General features: G+C 39.6%; 1 protein-coding gene across 2 annotated transcripts; it reads left to right on the forward strand.

Moving 5' to 3' along the window:
* Window positions 1-3,344: 3,344 nt before the first annotated feature.
* Window positions 3,345-22,126, forward strand: LOC148509087 (B-cell receptor CD22-like). 2 transcript variants are annotated; one of them, XM_088443647.1, is made up of 9 exons: window positions 3,345-3,389; window positions 5,957-6,057; window positions 7,166-7,516; window positions 9,574-9,867; window positions 12,042-12,129; window positions 13,904-13,937; window positions 20,278-20,328; window positions 21,199-21,255; window positions 21,977-22,126. In XM_088443647.1, the coding sequence occupies exons 2-9, from the start codon at window positions 5,991-5,993 to the stop codon at window positions 22,058-22,060; spliced, it is 1,026 nt and encodes a 341-aa protein (XP_088299773.1). In that variant the 5' UTR covers window positions 3,345-3,389; window positions 5,957-5,990; the 3' UTR covers window positions 22,061-22,126. The 2 variants fall into 2 exon arrangements, with proteins under 2 accessions (XP_088299773.1, XP_088299772.1); XM_088443646.1 differs by lacking the exon at window positions 3,345-3,389 and adding an exon at window positions 3,729-3,890.
* Window positions 22,127-22,330: the final 204 nt, after the last annotated feature.

Here is a 22,330-nt window from a genome sequence, read left to right on the forward strand (position 1 = left end):
GTCATCCTCAACTCATGTACCAATACTGTTTCATCATTGACCTCTGCCTAAACCCCTTATGCAATTATGTGTTTATCTATATACTGAACCAGACTATCTCTGACCACTGTTGATTTCTTTCCACTTGACTTCAGTTCTGACTCCAGATCATAACAATATGTGTAGTATTCTGTGCTCCTTTCCATGTATATCCATTTTTTGCTTTAGGAATTCCAGTGCTTTCCTACTTTGTAGCAGCTGGTTATTTCAGACAATAAATAATAATAATAATAATAATAATAATAATAATAATAATAATAATAATAATAATAATAATAATAATAATATAATTATTATTATTATTATTCACCAATTGTTGTGAGTATAGGAGTACCTCAAGGTTGCATATTAAGTCCCTTCCTTTAATCCTTGTATATATCAGATTGTGTCTCTAGTTCGAAATCTAATCTCATTGTAAAATTTTCTGATGACACCACAATTGTGGGTCTGATCACTAATGAGGATGAGGATAGTTATAGAGCAAATGTAGATCAAATTTTTAGGTGGAGAGAACAACATGCTGCTGTTAAATAGTAAGAAAACTAAAGAGGTGGTGGTAGATTTTAGGAGGAAAAGTACCCCCCGACCCTGTTCCTGAAAGGCGCTGAGGTGGAGAGGGTTGGTGGTTTTAAGTTTCCTGGAATTCATTTTTCTGAGGACTTGTCATTGTCTTCACATATGTCTTCAGTGGTGGGAAAGGCTCAGCCATTTTTACTTAGGAAACTAAGGGCCTGATTCAGAGCCGGACGCAATTAGCGCTCGTTCGTTCAGAAAAAGGGGGTGGCTATTCAAATGAACTGTTCGCTCTTTGCGGACGCCTCCATGTCTGAACGAGCGATCAAAACTTGCGGACATTTATTTGAAAAATGCGCCCCCTGGCCGCTCGCATCATACGTCATGTCCGCTATTTATGAGATTAATCGAGTACATCGATCAGCGTATGAACTGCTCGCTATTCTTGTGGTTGGTTTTTCCTACCACTATATTGCGAGCAGTTTTGACTATAAAACAACCAGGTGACGTGGTCAATGACGCTGCTGTTTTAATTATGCACACCCATAAAACGCCCGTTTTGACCTTTAAGCACGCCTGCGTTCTGATCTCCACTACCCGTTTTCAAGCACCTTCCCCTGTTACCACCCACATACGCCTCATCCTGTCACTCAAAGTAGCAGGCATTCGCTATATAGCGAACAAACGATTTTCGGCTGCACTTACTGGTTCGCGCATGCATATTATAAACCGTACGCATGCGCAGAAGTGCGAACATCGCTCGGAACGAGCGTACTGCCGCTTACGAGCGGCTCTGAATCAGGCCCTAAGAGCAAGTAGATTATCTAGGCCATTATTGGTAAATTTTTATTGTGGTATAACTGAGAGCCTTCTGATGTAGTCTATCACTGTTTGGTATGGGAATTCCAAGTGTTTGGATCGTGGATCCTTAGCTAGGGCAACTAAAGTGATTGAAAGAATTATTGGTCTTTACCTAGGCTAGAAGACATCTATACTAAAAGGTATGTTTCGAAAGCAAATAAGATTGTCGCTGATTGTAGCCACCCATGTCATTCTCTATTCTCTTTTTTGCCTCCTGGTAAGTGTTTTAGATGTAGTAGGTGTCGAACTAGTAGGATGCGAAACAGTTTCTTCCCTGCTTTAATTATTAGTTTAAACCTTTAAATTTTGTTTTTATGTGATTTTGTGATGTGATATTGTTTTATGTTTGACTGTGAGTATCTTGCATTACATTTTCGCTAACGCATTGTATGGGGATGTGACAGTAAATTAATTTGATTTGATAATAATAATAATAAATATTATTATTATTGATAAATGCTTTATCCGATATACTTCCTTTTTTTAATTTTATCCATATTCCCATTTTGTGCCCAGTACTGTCATTGGTTTTCTACTTCATGGAGTATATATATCAAAAACCGATTTGATAGACTTGGCTAAGCTTGATTCTTGTAAATGCAAAAACTAAGTTGGATTATTAGGAACACCTTCCCTTGGTGCTAAGTCTCCCTGTGATGTTTGACACATGGTGACCAACATTTTACTCAACCTATTACATTTACATTATATTACATTTTTTATTTTTCTATATGGTTCCTAATCAGCCAGACTAAGAAAAATACAAAACATATTTTAAAGAATTTTATTAAAGACTTCCCTGTTGATTCTAAAACTGTAGACTGGTTGCCACCTATATTCCTAGACTAGGACTCTCTGAATCATTCCTTCAGTCTTTGTTCTGACATATTTATACTTCAATTAGATAATTAGATTAGCAGGAAGCATCTGGTTGTGGATTTCTGAAACTGTCTTTTTTGTATCTTATTGTTGACGTACAAGTGACACCTAAGGTCTTCCACCCATGAGCATCTTTTTGCACATTATTTGGGATGATAGCTACTTACTTCTTTTTGGCTTGATTGACTGACTCAAAACTTTCAATTAGCAGTGCAGCTCCTGTAAGTAGTATTTTTTATCATTACTGTGGTTTTGTTCATCCCTCGGATAGCATACCTGGTTGACAGTAGAGGACCCTCTGATTTAGATAAACAATAAATGGGTTAAGAGTCTATGTGCCAGGGAATGTGTAATCAAATAACCAATTTTGTCAATGGTTTAGGTATCTTTATTTTACAGTGTTTTATCTTTTTACAGGGCTTGCTAGTGCTTGCAGTCAGTGTCGGTCTGGAGCATAAGGGGCCCACCGGGGTAATCAGTGGTAAGGGCCCATGCTTAAGGGGTGTGGTCATCCACCAGAGGGGGTGTAGCCTACCACCACAGATGCTTGGCTTACCATTAGGCAAAACTTGGTGTAGTTTCTATAGAAGTGAACCAAACACCTTGTTAATCAGTTTCCCTGCTCCACCAGGTAACTGACTGTCTAATAGTGTAGCAATTAATAATTTGGGGTATGAAACCTGACACCCAGAGGAGGGGGTGGGCCCACAGGCAGTGGGGCCCACCGGGGATTTCCCCTATACCCCTGTGGGCCAGTCCAACCCTGCTTGTAGTTCTACAGTACATGTACCAGCATGCTTTTGCAGTTATGAGTATGCCAGTGTTTGCAATTCAACAAGAAATAGCATACCCAAAAACTTTAGGCTGACAGGGATTGCTGGGAATCCTTTATTGTTTAATTAATTTTTAAGTATTTACTTCACGACCAAGAAGAATGATAATTCTGTTTTTTGTGGGAGGGTGAATGTATCATGGGACTTTTTTTCTAGTGTTGTGTCACCAGCCCAGCCCAGCTTGGAAGCTTTCTAGGAGGTGCCACAAAATTGCTGTACCTTGGCTTTGCCAATTACAAGTCTATGCTTTGAGTGCCTCTTCTGGTAAGACTATTCACGGGGGTACATTGGGGTTACTTATTCTTTTTTGATAAACAGTTCCAATGGTCAGCATCAGCACATATTTCTCACAAGAACTAAAGCACCCACAACAGATACACCCCCAGATAGGCACATTTTTACTATACTTGTTCTACACTGAAATAATCCTTCTCTCTCACTTTCTAGATCTCTAAACTGAGTTTAAAATGTTTTCTAGCCTACAAAGTGGCTTAGACTTATGCATTGTTCATGTATAAAAGTGCACACTATGCAATGAAAGGACTTTTCTGAATATGAGACAAAAAGATAAAGTGATATTGACGTGACCCACAATCAGCTGACACACAAATTTATCCTCAGTATCCAGCAGAGACAGATTTACAAAAAATACGCATACAAGCTATGAAGACGTAAAGGAAATGATGAAATCTTATTACATGCTATATTTACAGAAGTGTTTGTTTTAATTTTATATTGCAATATATGCAGACTAGCCTGTAACAAGTAAGTACCAATGCTATTTTACTGAGTACAATTTTATTTCTAGCTATGTTTAACTGGATTAAATAGATCATTTGTTACATGAAGTTTATCAAACGAGCTGTTAAGATGCTTATTTTGGAAACTAATTGCATTCAAAAGAACTGTAGCTATATAACTGTTTTTGTATTTCATTGTATTTTTCATGGATCAGCAGAGCTAGATGTTTCTTCTTTCTAGTGCATGTAATTACAGTACAGTATGTTTTCATTTTGTTTTCATTATTTATCTAATTTTATGTCTTAGTTTTTTTATTATTTAATATACAAATCCTTATGGTATGTTTATCCAAAGCAGTTTATTTTCTAGTTGTATAAATTCCCCCCATATCTATTAGACTAGATGAACAGCGCTGTGGAGTCTCCATTAAGGCCCTGATTCAGAGCCGGACGCTCTGACCAGAGCGCTCGCTCTGAATCAGGGCCCACCTCCATTAATATGGAGCATCCTCCTGGACGCTTGTATAGCTGTGGGTCACCACCCACAGCATATACGAGCGTGCAGGATGATGGTCGCGATGGTCTTGACCATTGCGACCATCGAAACTGCGAGCAGAAGCCTGCGGTTGAGTTTCTCAACCGCAAGGCCAGGAGTGATTTTGGCTCTATCAGAGTGATGTCAGTGGGGCCGGCTTCAGACGGTAGGCGTTCCCTTGGGAACGCCTCCGTCTGGCAGGCACGCAGTAACCATCGACAGCACGCCCCCTTTGATGAGACACTACGAGCGAAGGAAAGTCCTTCGCTCGTCGGGTCTCACGCATGCGCACGACGGAGCTCCCTCCGTTGTGCGCATGCGCAGTGTGGACCATCGACCCGCTTGCGAGCGGACAGCCGCTCGTGAGTGGGTCTGAATGAGGGCCTAAGTACCTGAAGCTACTCTTTCTTGGATTTTTCCCCCCACATCTAGTTTGATACTATGGGGGTAATTCAATTAGCAGCAGTAATTTTCCATGGTTAATTGATCCACAAGGGGCTATTTTATTAGCCCCTAATCCGGTAGTCAACTGTGATTTCTTTTCACCTGCCTGGGACAGGTGAAAAAAAATCCCAGATGACTGCCGGATTTTTCGTGATCTCGGCCATAAAATGACATAGGTCTGTGAACTTATCATGGATCCTATGTCTATTTGCCCAAAAATGGCTAATTTTTGGGGGGTGACTAAAGCAGGATCAAATTAAATTGCCTGAATGCAAAAAAATCGATAAGACCCGCTTTACTTGCCCGAAAAATTATTGGGGCTAATTGAACGCCGGCCGTTGTGTGGAAAAGTATTTTGCAGCCTTCCTCATAAGATAGGTCAGTCTCGATGTATAAGATAATATTTCAGAAGTTCAACTAATTCTCTGTTTAGTGGCAGTAGAGCTACAATTTAATTATTTATTCCAAAAATGTTTATGTTATTTTTTAAATAATTGTAATGTTTGTTAATAAGAAACACATTTGTTTATAATAAATATTTTAAATGTGATTTAATTTTTCCAACGAGATAATTAAATGTGATTACGCATGCAATTGGCCGATTGTTGCATTCTGCACGAATACGCCACTGCAATCGGGACTGCGATTGCAGTGACTACGCAGACCCATCGCAGAGTGATTGCCAGGAAGATCCGTTTGGGGGTGGTGACGGGGGGTGGAGATGGGGGGTGGTCGGCGAAACGAAGTCATGTCAGTGTGTTTGAACGCCGTTGCAGGGGTAAGCATAAATTAGCCACTGCGATGCAGTATGCAGCTTGGGCTTTCACTGCGTGCGATGAGGTTAGAAATTTCTGAGCAAGGTCAGACCTTGTGCTAGTGTGCATGAGGCTCTGATGGTACTCAATATTACCGATGTTTTCGCTGTTTTGCAAAGTATTACGGATGTGTCAATAAGGTAAGGTGGGCGTCCTTATGTTGTGCTGTGAAGGCATAGCGATCCCAGTGGATTAGCATACTATCACAGTGAGACACACCCGCCATCACATTAGCGATCCATACTGAATCAGGCCCTAATTCTTGATATTCATTATCTGTATTTTTTTCCCCCATAGGTGAAACTTTACTAGATGAAACCAATTGACACCAATGAAGTGTTACTTCATACCAGCCATCATGAGAGAACATTTTATTATTCTCTTCATTCTTATACCAGGTATATTAAAATGGTAATTTAATAATTTACATTGCTGTTTACTGTAATATTCTAGTAACAATGTTGAAGCAGACATGTACTGTATTAATCAATTCAATAGGTCTATGAGAGGTGAACCAGATAATTAAATTATAACAGGGGAAGGTAAATCTTGAGCAGTACTATTTTTCAGAAGTATTTTTTCTGAAAACAAATTAGAACATTTTGCTAAGATTTAGTAAGTAATTGTTTTGTTATACTGCCTATGTAGTTATTTTTTGTCAAAGCTATTTGCAAAGTTTTTTTTTAAATTGTGAAATAAAGTATTTTCAAGAATAAAAAAATATTTAATTTATTATTTAGTTTATTAACTTTGACTTTTGGTTGTATAATTTCTTAGGCAAAAATTAGACTTTAAATTTCAGTGTTTGCTATTCCAATTCATACCGTTCCAGAAGATTGATAATTTGGTAATTTTTTTAATCTCACAATTAACTTAGACCTAAGCTGGATAAAATTGACTGAATTCTGGACCATGCCAAAATGTTTTGCCCATGTTTAGCTTTCAATAATGGCTAATTTTGGACTTCTCTATTTTACTTGTAAACATTTCCGGAATTCTCAACCAAAATTAAAACAAACAGGCTGCAACCACATGCCACATTGGCTATGAATTATGACAATTTACACAATTCCTGTGGCTGACTGAGGCACATAAAGGAGTGCACCCTTTATTTTATATTACAATATTCAGGTAGAATTAACTATCACAGTCACAGAGTTTGAGATCAAGATTGGTTACCAGTTTCAATCAGTGGTGCCAGATCACTGTAATTAGTTTGATGGGTGAACAGAGTATGCACAAAGAAGCATCAACTCTCCTCTTCAAAGACAACATATGATACCTGAAGAGCCCTCTGCACAGAATCTAATACAGTTGAATCAAGTTATCTTCTAAAACTAATACAAAGTAGTTGGTGAAACAGATTTTGATGGGTCCAGTGAAGTTTTCAGACAGTGGATAAGAGATGGTCCAATCATTATTGGACTCACACATAAACTATAGGTTATTTTTATTATGCAGAACATCTGCCTAAGTCAATTACTTTTATTTACTCTTTTAAACTAGTGCATGTTGGCCAACAAAGGAAGTATAACTTCCCATCCAGGATCCAGGCATTACTTGGCTCTTGTGTGGAGATCCCCTGCACAGTCACACCATCACCCACAGAAGTAGAAAACCTTGAAGTGGTATGGCAAGTTCCAAGCATTCTACTTGGCAGTAAGATCATTTACAGTACACATATCGAAGACATATCAACAATTTATAAGAACCGTGCAGCTCTCATAACATATACAAAGGATATGTGTACTCTCCGTATACACAAAGTGACAAAACAAGATGAAACATCATATTATGCAAATGACAGGAAGAAATCTTTTAGACGAGTTTTTGATTATGTTGAGCTAAAGGTCACAGGTAAAAAAATGTACATATTCAATTTGATCTAATCTATTTTTTATGGAACCTACAGTACTTTATTGAACATATGCCAATTTTCGTTGTCAAAACTAAACATACTGTATAGGCTGATGCTACTAATTATTTAAATAAATACAATATAATCCCAGGAGAGGCAATATAAAGGCTTGCTGGATAACATTAAAGGGATTATGCACATTGCAGGTAGCTTGTTTTTTAATGTGTTTGGCTGGTAGAAGTATGAAGGACATTTAAGTGCTGGAGAGGAAATGAGTTAGTTGATTCTGAATGGCAAACAAAGACTCAATCTTTCCTATTTTGCACTGAATGTTCACCTATCCTCAAATCACACCAAATAACCTGTTTGGTGCACCAAGGATGTAGCAACTTAGTCAAACCAAGATTCTCGCAAGAGACTTTTTCACAAAATATGCATCTTATTCACTTAATTAATGTAACAAATGTAGAATGCACAGGTACCCTGGAAACTGACGCTGGCATTTCATGTTCAGTAGCTTTCGTGCCTCTAATCTGGGTAAAAAGGCGAAAGACGGCGGTTCGATAAGAACGAGTCAGGTCATGCCTCACACCACACTTTGATTTGCCCAATCTGTAACTTTTTACTAATTAATTGTGAGACAATTATTAATACTGAGAACCTATTATGACGTTGTATATAACTACAAGGCAAACATTCTGGATAAAGTCCAAAACTAAAGGATTTACCCATGGTGGAATGTTTGTGCAGCACCTTGCACCTTGTGCCATATGGTACAAAAAGAATAGGTGTATGAGGATGCATCTGTAGTCATGAATTTATTAATAAGGTGATGTTGCAGTATGCAGTCGGGAAACCGGCTGCATTAATACACGACAGCCGGCTTCCCGGCTGCTTTATCCCGGCATGGGCTAAATGACCGGCTTCTATATCTAGATGCCTGTCATTTACCCGATGCCAGGAGACCGGCGCCCGGTATCCCGATCGAAGGGATGCCAGGCGCCGCGAGCGGACAGCCATGGAGGGGGAGGGTTAGGTTTAGGGAACCCAGGGGGGACTTAGGGTTAGGCACCCCCCCGGGAGGGTTAGTATTAGGCTAAGGGGAGGAAGGGTTAGGGTTAGGTACCCCCCAGGGGACTTAGGTTTAGGCACCAGGGAAGGGGCGGTTAGGGTTAGGCACTTAGAGGGGGGATTAGGGTTAGGTACTTGGGGGGGAGGTTAGGGTTAGGCACCCCTAAGGAGCGTTAGGGGGTTAGGTTAGGTTAGTTTATACTTATGTTAGGGACGATTGGGATTTCCAGCGCTGTCGGGCTTCCACTGCTGGGCTCTGCTGATCTGCCGGGCTGCCGGGAATCTAACTGCCGGTCATGCGGCAGCTGGGATTCTGTACCGATTCCGATGTTGCACCAGTTGATGGTGATACTGTTGAATGTTTGCTGTCTTTAGGTGACCACCTTGGCTGAAATATTACTACCAATATCAGGCAATCGGCCAAGAATTTTAACACATGTTGGCTGAAAGTAATCTCATTTCCTGTTAGTAATCTTATTGAAATAGATATGATTATTATTGGCTACTTTCATCACATGCATTAACAACACCAGAAATCTTTCTAATTTGAACTACAGTCTATTGACTATCCATTTATTGTATTTTAAAAAGTTGTTATTTTAATATTAAGCATACAAAATACATAATTTAAGATGACTTATTCAATAACAAAAATATGTACCTGATAACTGTTTGAGAATGAGATGAATGTAAAATTGTCTGGTAAATGTTTTATAATGTTTGTAATATGTAGTCTTGCAAATAAAAATGAAAAGGAGAAAAAGATGATTTATTTTGACAAACCAAATAATAGTTCAAATAGATATTGTAGTTTTATCTAAAATAAGAATGTATGTTGTCAGTAAAGTACAGTACATGAATCTCATATGACTTGGTTCTAGTTGTCTTGTGTTTGCTAAACAGGTATTTATTCTTTTATGCACATATACTGTATATATTTTTTTACTTACATGAACAATCACTAACGGTTAAACCATCTCTGCAGATGTCCCACCAGATGCAGTGCTGTCAGTGCCTGGGCAGTTGACAGTGGGAGAATCCACCATAATCACATGTTCTACAAATCATACATGTGGCTCCAGTCCACCGAATTTCAATTGGAACGTTATTGGTTTACATGTCACAGAACTTAACATAGAACTTGGCGAAGGGGTGAGAAGGGCATTGTCTGAACTAACATATCAACCCTCTTCAACAGATATTGGATCAGAAATTCAGTGTACAGTTTCATTCCCCAATGGCCAAACAAGTCACAAGACAGCTAAACCCAACATTAAAAGTATGTTTTGCATATAATATAATATATTATTCCATACAAACCTTGTGATAGGCTTATTCTCAAAAATAGGAAACCATGTTAATTTTAATTTAAGTTTTTTTTTTTTTTTATTATTGTTTGCTTTCAAACAGATTGTGTTTATGAACTAAATAAGGATGGAACAAAGCAAATGTAATTATCTATAATAATGCTCAGTTTGATTTGACTTATAAGCTAACTAGTAGTTTTGGACCCATCCTATGTTGGGTCCAGTTCTTTCCCAATTTTCTCCTCTATCTTTACCTCTATCCTTTGCCCCTCATCCCTTCCTCCATCCTATATTCCCATTCCACCTCCACCCCTTCTCCATCCCTACCCTGACCCTTTTATACTTGTCCTCCTCTTCTACCATGTCTCACCAGCAGTGTGAGCCATTGGAGGGGGACCTTGGCTCCCACTGCACATGTCAGAGACATAACAGACCTAGCATATTGTATATAAGTATATATTTATATAAAATGTATAGGTAGAGGTTTGCAAGCAAATAATTGATTAATTAAGGGAAGAAATTCTTCCTGGCTTGAAATATTAATTAGCTCAGCATACAAAAATAAAAAAGAATATTTCTCGCACAAAAGAGAACAGAAGTGGTACTAAGAAATTGTTTACATATACAAGATATAAAAAAAAACAGCAAAAACATAAAGGAAATTACATTTAGTATATAAAAAAATATTGAGAACATTATTATAACAAAATAACAACACTTCCTTGCCAGTGTACCTATTAATTTGACACCATCCACATGCCATCTGAAGCAAATATCAATAAATAACCCGATATTTTTCTTTATTGATTAATGCACTCTACACTAAAAACTAAATACTGATTCCCTTAATTATTTGCTAATGTAAATTTTCTTAGAAAGCAATAGTTGTATTACCGAGAAAAAAGTTACAGCACATTCTACAGCACAATCTTCATATTTGTCCTGTGCCAATTCTTGCTTTTGGCCCCAGCCATGGCTATTTTTAGACAACCTAATTTTCTAGGTTTTTTTCTTAACAAAAATGTTTAGTGAACATTGATAAAAATGTACAAAAACTTCCTCTATTAAAATATAAATTAGCTTTTAAAATGATCAAATCAGGCTATTTTCAACTAACTTTATTCAAATACCTGATGATGTTCTATTATTATTTATATTATTATGAAATACCTGATGATTTTCTATTATTATTTAGATTATTATCAAATACCTGATGCTTTTCTATAATGATTTATATTATTATTATCATCAAAAATACACTTATTTTAAAGACAATAGTAAACTAATTAAAGGCAAATCCAATATTAGTGCATATTGATGATAATTATGCTGAAGGTAATATTGATGTTGATCTAATGACTAAAATATTAAATATTGATTATAATTTTGTATATATATTGGTGGTTATATATAGGAAAATGCATTACATACTATACAGAATATGGATATTTGAAATTTAAGATTAGTTATTGTACCCCTATAAATACGATAGATTATAAACCAAGTGCTTGTATACAGGGCATACAACTTTTCATGTACATTTATTATCTGTTGACAATAACAGTAGGAGGTGTATCAGTCTTTAAAAACCACACACATTTTGATCAGTTTATTTATAGGACTTTATACACATATTAGCATAACTTGTGTATTATTATTATTATAATAAATCACAATAGTCACGATGATAAAATTGGTAAATATTAAAGGACCACCGAAGATTGTATTGATGATCATAATGATGAAGTTGGTGATAATGATGTTAGTAGTAAAATAATATTGATAAATGATAAAGTTGATATTGATTTCTAATACTAAGATGATGAAGACTATGGTGGCTCAATTGTTAATGATTAGAATGTTAATGCTACTGCTTGTAACAATCATAATTATGATACCAACATTACAATAAGATAGTGGACCCCCTTCACTGCAATATATAATGCACGACTATTGTTGGGATAATAAGGATAATGAGTACAATGGGGATGACAATGATGATGTTGATGACAAATTTATTAGTAGTTATGGTGACATTAATGATGATGACAGTACTAAAACAATGACGATGATGATAACGATGATGACGATGACAGTACTATAACAATGATTATGATGATGATGAAGTAAATTGTTGTTTTTACAGTGGGACCACAAACTAATATTTATATTGGAACTGCTATTGGAATTGTCTGCGTTATTGCATTTTTAGGGATTGTTTTCTATATTTGGAGGTACAGTAAAATTATAATCTCCCCCTTGTTTAGCATTGCAGTATCAGATAAAAGTGACAGTATTTCTTCCTTTTTTTTAATGAAGTTTCAAATGAAAAGGTTATACCCCACTGAAAGGCAACAAAATCAGAATTGAAGCATAAACATTTTTTTCCTAAATGTATCTTTAATGTATCACTGGACTTCATCTTAAAGTGCTAGAATCCACTTTCAATCCTTCCACTTTCTGAGTATGAGTTATGTAGCATTGTATCTTATCTAGGAATCATGTTGTAATCATACCTCAATGTTTTGTTTATCATTTGTGAAACAAAATTAACTTCTGCATTTCCCATACATTTTTCAGCAACATCTCTAATGTTAAATAAGTATAAAGTACAGTACTGTATTTGGAAATTGAAATGTCAAAAGAAAATGTTTTCATTTAAAATTATTACTATGTTTTTACTAAACCTATTTTGAAAGTTTACTAACAACATTTTAAAATGATTCTACATGGTTTATCTAATGGAGTTTAAAGAAATAGGGTCCTATAACAATGTGTAGAAACGGGCTTTGTGTTTATTGAATGGATGCCTGTCATGATGTCCTAAGTGAGAGTGATGTGGTACATCCCCCAGTGATTCATTTGGTAGAAGGTACAGAAAATGTGTAGGATTGATCAGATACAGGTGTGTCATCATATACTGTGTCTTCAATCGCACCAAATCACCCCCCTCGGCGCACCGGATACTGGGGGCTCCGATGTGAGCGGCTTTTTCTTACGTCATATTCTGTTGTGTGAAACCAATTCCTGTGCAGTTAAATATGGCAGCCCAGCATCTCTAGTACACTGTCAGTGGTGTTTCTGTGATGCATATAATCGCTTAATTTAAAGAAAAGTACAGTACGCTACTTCTCTCAGAACATCTGAGTCCCGTCGGGCGTCCCGCGTCATATGGCGTATAGACACTCTGGTGTATATTTACTAAAGTGAAGATTTATAGAAGTGGAGGTGTTGCCCATAGCAACCAATCAGAATCTAGCTTTTATGTTCTTGAACATTTGCCCTGCAGTATAAAATAACCAACTGCATTAGTGTATCTCTTACGTTTCTGTCAGAGTCCCTGCTATATATAGCATGTAAATAGCACACTGGGGTCACCCCCTTTGTACTTTGTACCCCCTTTTACTTATTGTTTTTTAAATAAGACCTGCCCTCCCTTTCATGTGATAGAAATCTCCACTACCCTTGTCTCCATTCGCATCGCTCTGCTTCCATACTGTAGATTGTATTCTTATCAAACACCAGTTTAGGGAGTAGAAGGACAGTCAAGTGGAAGGGACAGGAAAGCAGAAAGAACCACAAGGAACACTTACGGCTGTTCAGTGAAAACGAACCCACTATGGGGGAGATTTATCAAATGTTAGATATATATAAAGTAGAGAGAGATAAAGTGCCAACCAAGCAGCTCCTAACTGTCATTTTTCTAGCACAGTCTGTAAGATGACAGATAGGAGCTGATTGGTTGGCACTTTACCTTTCTACAAAATTTCATAAATCTCCTCTTTTATCTTCCAGAAACATCTTTATAAAAAAAAATAGAACTTATTCAGACCAAGCATAAATGAAGAATAAAATTAAGTAATTGTTTCTTTAATATATGTTAGACAAGTAACAGTATTGTAATTCACAAGGTAATTCAAAAATGAATCTGCAACATAATGTTTTATGATTGTCAATTATTAGTCTTTGTTTTACATTATACTGTAACTCAAGTCATTTGTTTCACAGGAAGAAACACAGTTTCAGGAAAAATAATTTTGAGGTAAGATTCCCTATAAGTTTTATGTGTGTCTATCAGTGGAGTAACTAGGGCAGGGTGAGCGGGGTTCATGCCCTGGGCGCCGATGGACCGGTGGTGCGGGGGGGCGCCGCCGGCCACGGTACCGGCCCGCCCGCCCTAGATAGCCAGTGTAGCGCCGACCGCAATGAGTGTGGTCAGCGCTACACATTTGCACAGGACCGGCACTAGGCTTCCAGCGCCGGTCCTGTGCTGCACGCCAGAGCCCGTTCCCTCCCCCTGAGCGCTTGCCCAATAGCGCCAGGAGGCGGGCTCAGGCTGTGCATAACACACGCATCGCCGCCAGCGCTGGTGGCGATGCGTGTGTTAAACAGCAGCCAATGACAGTCAGATAGACTCTCATTGAATGCTGCAGCACCCACTGCAAGAGCCGGACTTCCGTCCGGCTCCTGCAGTGGGTAATGGGACTGACGTCATGACGTCAGTCCCATAATGCTGAGCGCGCCAGCCCGGGCGGACTGGAGGGTGGGAGCAGCATTGCGGACAGGAGCAGCGTGGAATCAGGTAAGTATATTTTTATATATATTTATTTATTTTTAAACCTATCTGCACAACGGGGGAGGGGTTGGCTACTACTGGGGGGGACATCTACTGGGGGTGCCATTGGGAGGACCTCTACTGGGGACTACTACTTGGGGGGGACTACCACTGGGGGCATTCTATTCTAAAAGGGGCCTAGTATTACTAGAGGCACTGCACTCGGGGGACCACTACTGGGGGCAATAATAGGAAGGGCCACTACAGGGACAACTGGATAGGGGGGGGTCACTACTGGGAGCCTGCATCAGGGGGACCACTACTGGGGGCACTGCATGGGAGGGGGGACACTACTGCTGGGGGCACTATATAAGGGGCTTACTGCTAGGGGCACTGCGGGGACCACTACAGGGGACACTAGATAGGGGGGCTCACTACAGGGTGCCTGCTTAAGGGGACCACTACTGGGAAAACTGCATGGGGGGACTACTGCTGGGGGCACTATATAAAAGGGCACTGCATAAGGGGATACTGCTACTGGGCGCACTGCATTGTGGGGACTGCTACATGGGGCACTGCATAAGGGGGAACACTACATGGGGCACTGCATTTGGGGGGGCCACTACTGGGGATACTGAGTAAGGGGAACTAATTGGGGGCTGTATAAGAGGGACCACTACTGGGGATACTGTATAAGGGGCACTACTATGGGCCTGCATGAGAGGGACCACAACTGCATACTGGTGGTACTGTATAAGGGGAACTACTGGGGTTAAGGTGCATATGGATAGGAATGTTCAATTTGAAAATAAAGGGGTGTGTCAAGTTGACACGCCCCATTTTTAAGTGACCACGCCCATTTTTTGCCACGTGCACCTTCGGCGCGCGCACATGGGGGGGGTCTCCCTTTTCAAATTTGCCCCTGGCTCCAAATACCCTAGTTACGCCACTGGTGTCTGTAAATATATATATATATATATATATATATGTATATATATACTGTATATAAAACAACAGCCAGCAAGGTGGCACCTAGGGATTTCAACCAGCGTGCAACAATTTGATTTATTCAAATCATCATCAGGGATACAGAAACAACTAAATATGTCCTTACCGTATACTCTACACCAGTTTTCACCCTGGTGTTCACTCACTGCATTTTAGTGTCAGAATTCTGGAAGATAAATTAAACACTAGGTTCTCTTCCTTCTGGTGTCTTTTCTGCCTCACCCACTGGTGCCTGTTCTTAGTAAACTGTATTTTAAAAGGCTGCCCCACACCCAGGTATTTACCCCTAAAAGGGGGTTTCTGGGAAGTGGAGGGTTTTGCTTGTAAACATTCTATGTCACTTGCCGAAATGTCAGTGCCCCCTCAGGATTCTGTCTCGGTAGAGTGGAGACAGACCCTCTGTTTCCCCATAAAATGGATTTTAGCGGAGGTGGTGGAGACCCAGCGATATACTTTACACTCGCTGTAATCCCTGTTTACAGTTTGTAACTTGTCCCATTTAAACTGTATCAACTCCTTGCAGTAATTGTCTACCTGTGTTTGTAGTTGTTCAAACCAATTATTGGTTTTGTCTGTAGTCAGCTTTTGTATGTGTTCTTATTCAAAGCATGTCATTTTCTCTTTTGTGATCTTGAGTTCCCAACCGGCTTCCTCAATCACTAAGGGCATCATGTTGAAACTGCATTTGTTCAACACTGCGACCAACTTCCTGCAAAACCCCTGGTTGAATTTGCCAATAGTGGTGTAATTTTTGATTCTAAATCCCCTGGGGATTTTTTTTGTCATGAAAGTGATCCGAGAGGATGACACTGTGTAAAAAGTAATAAACCTCTCTTTTCATTAGTTTTAATCATTGAAATTGATTTAACTTTAGATACAGTAAGTAATTAAGAAATGGTGCCTTGATAAGTAGATACTACCTGAATGATAGGATCCAGTATGTACAGATCCAGAATCCATCTCTCGTGTAAAGGAAATTGTAGCAACCCTGGTGCCTACCATATAGAGTGACATAACAACAGTCAGCAAGGTGGCACTCAGGGATTTTAACAAAGCATATTGCATAGGTACTGTAAACCAGTGTCCAACTTTTCGATTTATTCAAATCAACATCAGTGATACAGAAACAACAAAATATGTCCTTATCTTATACCCTCCACCAGTTATCACCCAGGTGTCCACTCAGTGCAGCATGTTGCCTCCCAGCCAGCAGCAGCTTCAGGCTCACAGCCACGCCCTCCAATGACATCATCAGAGCACTACCCATAGGTTACCCAGCCTAAACAGAGTAAGATACAAAATCTGACCATGGGCGCATGGCAGCACCGCATCCAGTCCTCAGACCCTAATACATATGGTCAGGCAGGAGAAAAAGTGAACTAGGAAAATGTGAAAGAAACAAAAGAACATAAAAATGGAAACATATACAGTCTATATATTATACATACTAAACAGTGATCCTCCATCATTGTAAGTCTATGTGTAGGATGCCATGACCCCAGACCGGAAAAACCTATAAAAATATTATGTATTGAAACTATGCAGTGGGGGAAGTTAAAACAAAATAAAAGTAAACATTGGTGGAAGTATCAGATTATGGCCCATTGGGATCCTAGGCATTATATCCGTTTGTCCACTCTCCCTAATAAATAATACTTCCTCAATGCTTACCTTTATAGAAGATTTAATGGCTGGGTCACAGACCATGACTCACAGTGGGAAATCTTTCTGCTGCCTCTGTCTCTGCTGCTCCTCTAGGGAACTTCTGTGGGCAGACAGATCATGTTCTGATAGGGGGAGCTGGGAGCGTGCCACTTAGAAAACCTGGGGGTTCTATTCTTATTAGAGATGTGCAGTTCAGTTCTCCAGAAATCTGAATCCACCCGAATTTCGTGAATCCGGGTAAATCCGAGTCGCGGTTCTAATCTGCTGAGGAGATCCGAGTAAATCCGGGTCATGGTTATGATCTATTTGCGGTTTTAAATCCAAATTTCGTATTTTGGATTGCATAAATTACATGATTTTAGCTGTTATTAAAACTTTTTACCTTTAAAAAAATAAATAAATCCATATTCAAAACCAAACCACTTGAGGGTGGTTTTGCAAAGCCAAATCCAGATCCAAATTCTTAGAATGGAACAGCAATAGCCATTCAATGTTCTTTCCTATTCTAAAATGTTGTTTCTCGGTGCTTTCACAAAGGGTTTGAGCTTTGTAAATCTGAAGGATGCAATCTCGCCAGTTAGCCACCAGGATTTTCCTGGGATTTCAAACCCGCCACTTAGTATGTCAAGGTCCTTAAGCCCTCTGCCCATTACACTAAGGGGTATATTTACTAAAGTGAGAGTTTTTAGTATTGGAGATGTTGCCCATAGCAACCAATCAGATTCTAGCTATTATCTTCTAGAAGGTGATAGTTAGATGTTATGTAGATCTCATTGGTTGCTATGGGCAATATCTCCACATCTAAAATTCCCACTTTAGTACATTTACCCCTAAGAGTGAAAAAATGGGTAAATAAAACAGACTTTAGTCCCTTGTTCAGCTCTGGATTATAAAATAAGGTCTTCTATTTCTTAAGTTTCTGTGGGCAATTATTTTTTGTAATCCAATGGGAGAGAAAAACAAACAGTTTATGGCCATTTCTTCTCCCATTGGGCTCTATTTATTAACATTATTTTTACTAAAATAAAGTGAAAAAGGGTGTTTTCACACCCTTTTCACATTATTTTAGTTTCACCTGTATTTATTACAGGGCAATTGGAGTAGAATTAATAAAATTCTACTCCAACCCCCAGTATCACTTATTTTTAGTAAAGCAGATCGCATTTCCCATAATTGTAATGGGAAATGTGATCTGTGTGCAAGTTACTAAAAATAAATTGTAAAAAAATACCGGGGGAAGCCCTGTGATAATAACGCCACCTGGAGGTGGCGTTATCCAGGGTCTCCCCTGGTTACCGGGCTCCCACTCTGCTCTAACGGGGAGAGCAGAGGCGGGAGCCGGTACCAGTAATCAGCTGTGTGGTCTAAATAGACAGCAAGCTGATTGCTGTAAAAAAAAGAAAAAAAAAATTAAACATTTTTTTTTTCACTTACTTGAATCCAGGGACCGGTGATCGGGGCTCCGGTGATGGCTCCTCTCCGGTCAGCTGGTCTCCCACAGTGCACTGGGGCCCGGTCATCAGGTGATCGGGTTCCAGTGCAGTATGGGAGATCACCTGATCGGGAAGCCCGGAGAAGACCACCGGAGGCCAGGAGGATGCAGGTAAGTGTAATGAAGGGAGGGGGGGTCGCGGGGGGGGGGGGAGGGGGGGGTCGCGGTGGTCCGCAATCGCGGGGGGCGGGGCTTAGCGCTGGGGGGGGCGGGGCTTAGCGTCGGTGGGGGGGGTAGCAGCGGTGGTCGGTCGGCGCATGCGCGGGCTCTTAGTCGCGGTATTTTTTCCGAAAATACCGCGACTAGAGTGCGGATGGGATCCGCAGGGACAGAGCTTTATCGCAAACTCTGTCCCTGCAAGGGATTTATAGTAAATCCCTGTGATAGTACCTGAATTCGCAATGCGAATTCACTCGGTAATATCACACTACAATCCGCATTCAATATGCGGATTGTAGTAAATAGAGCCCATTGTATTACAAAGATGTCGGCATTGAGGTTCCAACATATGTAGTGTCGACATAATGATTGTCGCACCAGCGTATTTATTCAATGAAAGCATTCCAGAACATTTAATTCCACAATAGCTCAATAGCTACCAGCAGTTCTTCATTACATTTGGCAAAAACAATTGGGGAGTCAGCACTGCTCAAATTTTAATTTGGCAAGTAACTTACCTGCGCACCAAACTCTACACTTTTTGAATAAGTTACAGGGCCTGATGCTTAGTAGGACTCAATTCCAGTAATCACACAAGTGGCCAATGTTTATTCATCTGCACATGGGTCTGAGACGCAACGCGCACATGTCCTTATTTTGTACATACAGACTCGCAGTGTAGATCTTGATGTACGGTAACAGAAATAAGAGGAGCGATATTTCAGACAATGGGCGTCCCAATCCTTAAACACTTGTACACTAGGGAAGGGCTTTGTAGAAGGGAATCTGTATTTAATGCTGGTGGCTAAACCAATAAAATACGGACAGCGGGAGGAAGGCGGGTCAAAATTCTGACAGGGAAAGGTAAGTAACCTAACCCTCCCCTTTCCCCCCCCTAAGCCTAACCCTCCTTTAGGGATTCCTAACCTCCCCCTTAGTGCCTAACCCTAATCATCCCCTAGGAGTGCCTAAACCTAACCCCCCTCCTCGCACCCTAAACCTATTCTCCTGGGGGGTGCCTAACCTTAACATCCCCCCTTAGTGCCTAACCCTAACCCCCCCTTCCCCTAGCCAAACCCTAACCTTCCCTGGGGGGGTGCCTAACCCTAAGTCCCCTTGGAGGACCCTAAACCTAACCCCCCCATCCCTGGGCTAAGTTTTATACTTACCCATCCGAGGACATTGGGATGGCGGGGGTCGGTGTTCCGGCATCGGGATTAAGATAGGTGTTGACATTTTGACGCCTATCTTAAGTCCCTTGTCGGGCAGACTGAGTCGGGATTTAGACCGGCGGGATTGTGTCCACTGGTCTATTAACTACATCCCTGTAGAAGTATTAGCATAAAGATGCAGCTATATGCCATGGATCAGACCCACAATGAGCAGGCACTTTGGGAGTGAACATATACACTGTTATAGTATAAGTAAAACATTCCACTTATTATACAGGATTTGATTAGCCCCTGAAGGTCCAACATTCATGTTTTATATATTTTTTTGCAGAGAAGTTTGAACAGAAAAATAGAATCAAAAGAAAATGAATACTCTAAGAAGGTAAGACGTGCATAGGGGAATGTATGACGTGTTATAATTATGTTATCACTGTATTATGTAGTTTGTATGATTTTGCTTCACACATACTAAGAAAGTAAACACACACATATGCGAGATTGCAGACTGGCAAGCATTATACAGTACTGTTGGGGAGGTGGGACTGGGGAGAGAATCAGCATCTAACGTCTACTAAGAACAAGAAAGATGTGTTCTGGCAATTTTATTTACCTGTTTATTATTTTTTATTATTATTATTTATTGACAGTTATTTATGTAGCGCACACATATTCTGCAGCACTTTACGGAGAAAATTTCCTCAATTCACATCAGTTCCTGCCCCAGTGGAGCTGACAATCTATATTCCCTATGACCTTTACACACATACACACTAGCGTTATTTTTTGCCAGGAGCCATTTAACTTACCAGTATATTTTTGAATTGAGAGAAAAAACCGGAGCACCCAGAGGAAACCCATGCAAGTACAGGGAGAATATACAAGCTCCATACAGTTAGGGCCATGGTGGGACTCAAACTCAAGACCTCAGTGCAATAAACCAACCATGCTGCAAATAGTTTATGCAAATACAGATTGCAGACCAGCAGAGACACACTTTTATGCCTGAAAGGATGGGGTTTTTCTTGCACCTGTTACATGGAAAGTGCAAATACTTGTTGATGATGTTGAAGGTGCCACCACCGTAGAGGTGGATGCATCACGTCATATGTATGGCTCTGTATATGTGTGGAAATATGCTATGTTAGTGTGCACTCTTTTTGTAGAAAGTAGATGCCCATTTTGCTGCCAAACTTATGTCTGTCTTTGTTTTGCTAATAAAAATGAAAACTTTTGTTTTCCAAAATTATTTTAGTTTGTGGGATACACGGATCTTCTAGAGAATGAAGACACAATATATTCTATACTGGAGGTGAGATGATTAAAGAGGGACTAGAATCTGTATCATTAATTCATTCTCCTTATATCCCTTGTTATATCCTCTTCCAGAGGTTCCCAAACTCGATCCTCAAGGCACCCTAACAGTCCAGGTTTTAAGGATATCCATGCTTGACCACAGGTGACTTAATTAGTACCTCAGTCTATTTGATTTAACCACCTGTGCTCAACCATGGATATCTGTAAAACCTGAACTTTGGGGTGCCTTGAGGACTGCATATGAGAACCTGTGTCCTAATCGAAAAATCTGGTGATAATTAGCAAAGAAAGAGTTTTCCCCAGAGACCACACAGAGGGAGCCGATGACCGCACCGCGGGGGGCACCGGCAACTGCTCAGGTGGACAATTGTTCCTCTCCGCAGCAATGCAAAGGGGTACAATGTCCCACTTAGCAGCTGGTACCTGCTCCCCCATCCTCTCTGCACCTCTGAATAAGCGACTGAGCAATAGGCCCACATGGCACCCTTTTCTGAAGAGATGCCTATTATAATATTGATTGACACTTTAGGCTCTAGTTTCTTTTATATTTATACTATAGTCCTTAGCATAAACCAGTTACAAATAGGGTGGCATTTAGTGCATGTAGAGTGCTCGAGAAATTTGTCCTAAAAGATTTGATAGAATATATGATTGTACATTAGAAACATTGGAATAGCATTACAACAATCTCACAGTTTCCTTCTAATTTTTTTCAGCCAACAGATAATAATAACAAGCCTGGCAAAGGAGGGAAACATCTGCCGCCATCTCAAAATCAAACCGTATATGAAAACATGTAATAAAATGTAACTATTTCAAAGGAAAGTTTAGATATAAAAACCTGGGGCATTGAGTTAAAATAATTAAGCATGTATTGTAAATTTCATTTTTGAACAATTAATACATTCCATTTTCAAACAAATAAAAGTTCTGGTTTTTTTTAAAGAAACAACTTTGTCTATTTGTTATTCCAGCAGGTGTTGTCATTTCTAACTTGCCATAAAATGATAGACTGATTTACAATTATGAGTAGCTGCGATTTTATAAGTATATAGTAGTACTGAGTATAT

Source organism: Taudactylus pleione, unplaced genomic scaffold (genome assembly GCF_031769625.1).
Source record: "Taudactylus pleione unplaced genomic scaffold, aTauple2 ptg000332l, whole genome shotgun sequence".
NCBI lineage: Eukaryota > Metazoa > Chordata > Amphibia > Anura > Myobatrachidae > Taudactylus > Taudactylus pleione.

Coding starts and splice junctions, on each gene's coding strand:
- LOC148509087 (XM_088443647.1), top strand. CDS start 5,991: ATGAAGTGTTACTTCATACCAGCCATCATGAGAGAACATTTTATTATT. Junction 9,868..12,041: donor AGCTAAACCCAACATTAAAA/GTATGTTTTGCA, acceptor TTGTTTTTACAG/TGGGACCACAAACTAATATT. Junction 13,938..20,277: donor TCAGGAAAAATAATTTTGAG/GTAAGATTCCCT, acceptor ATTTTTTTGCAG/AGAAGTTTGAACAGAAAAAT.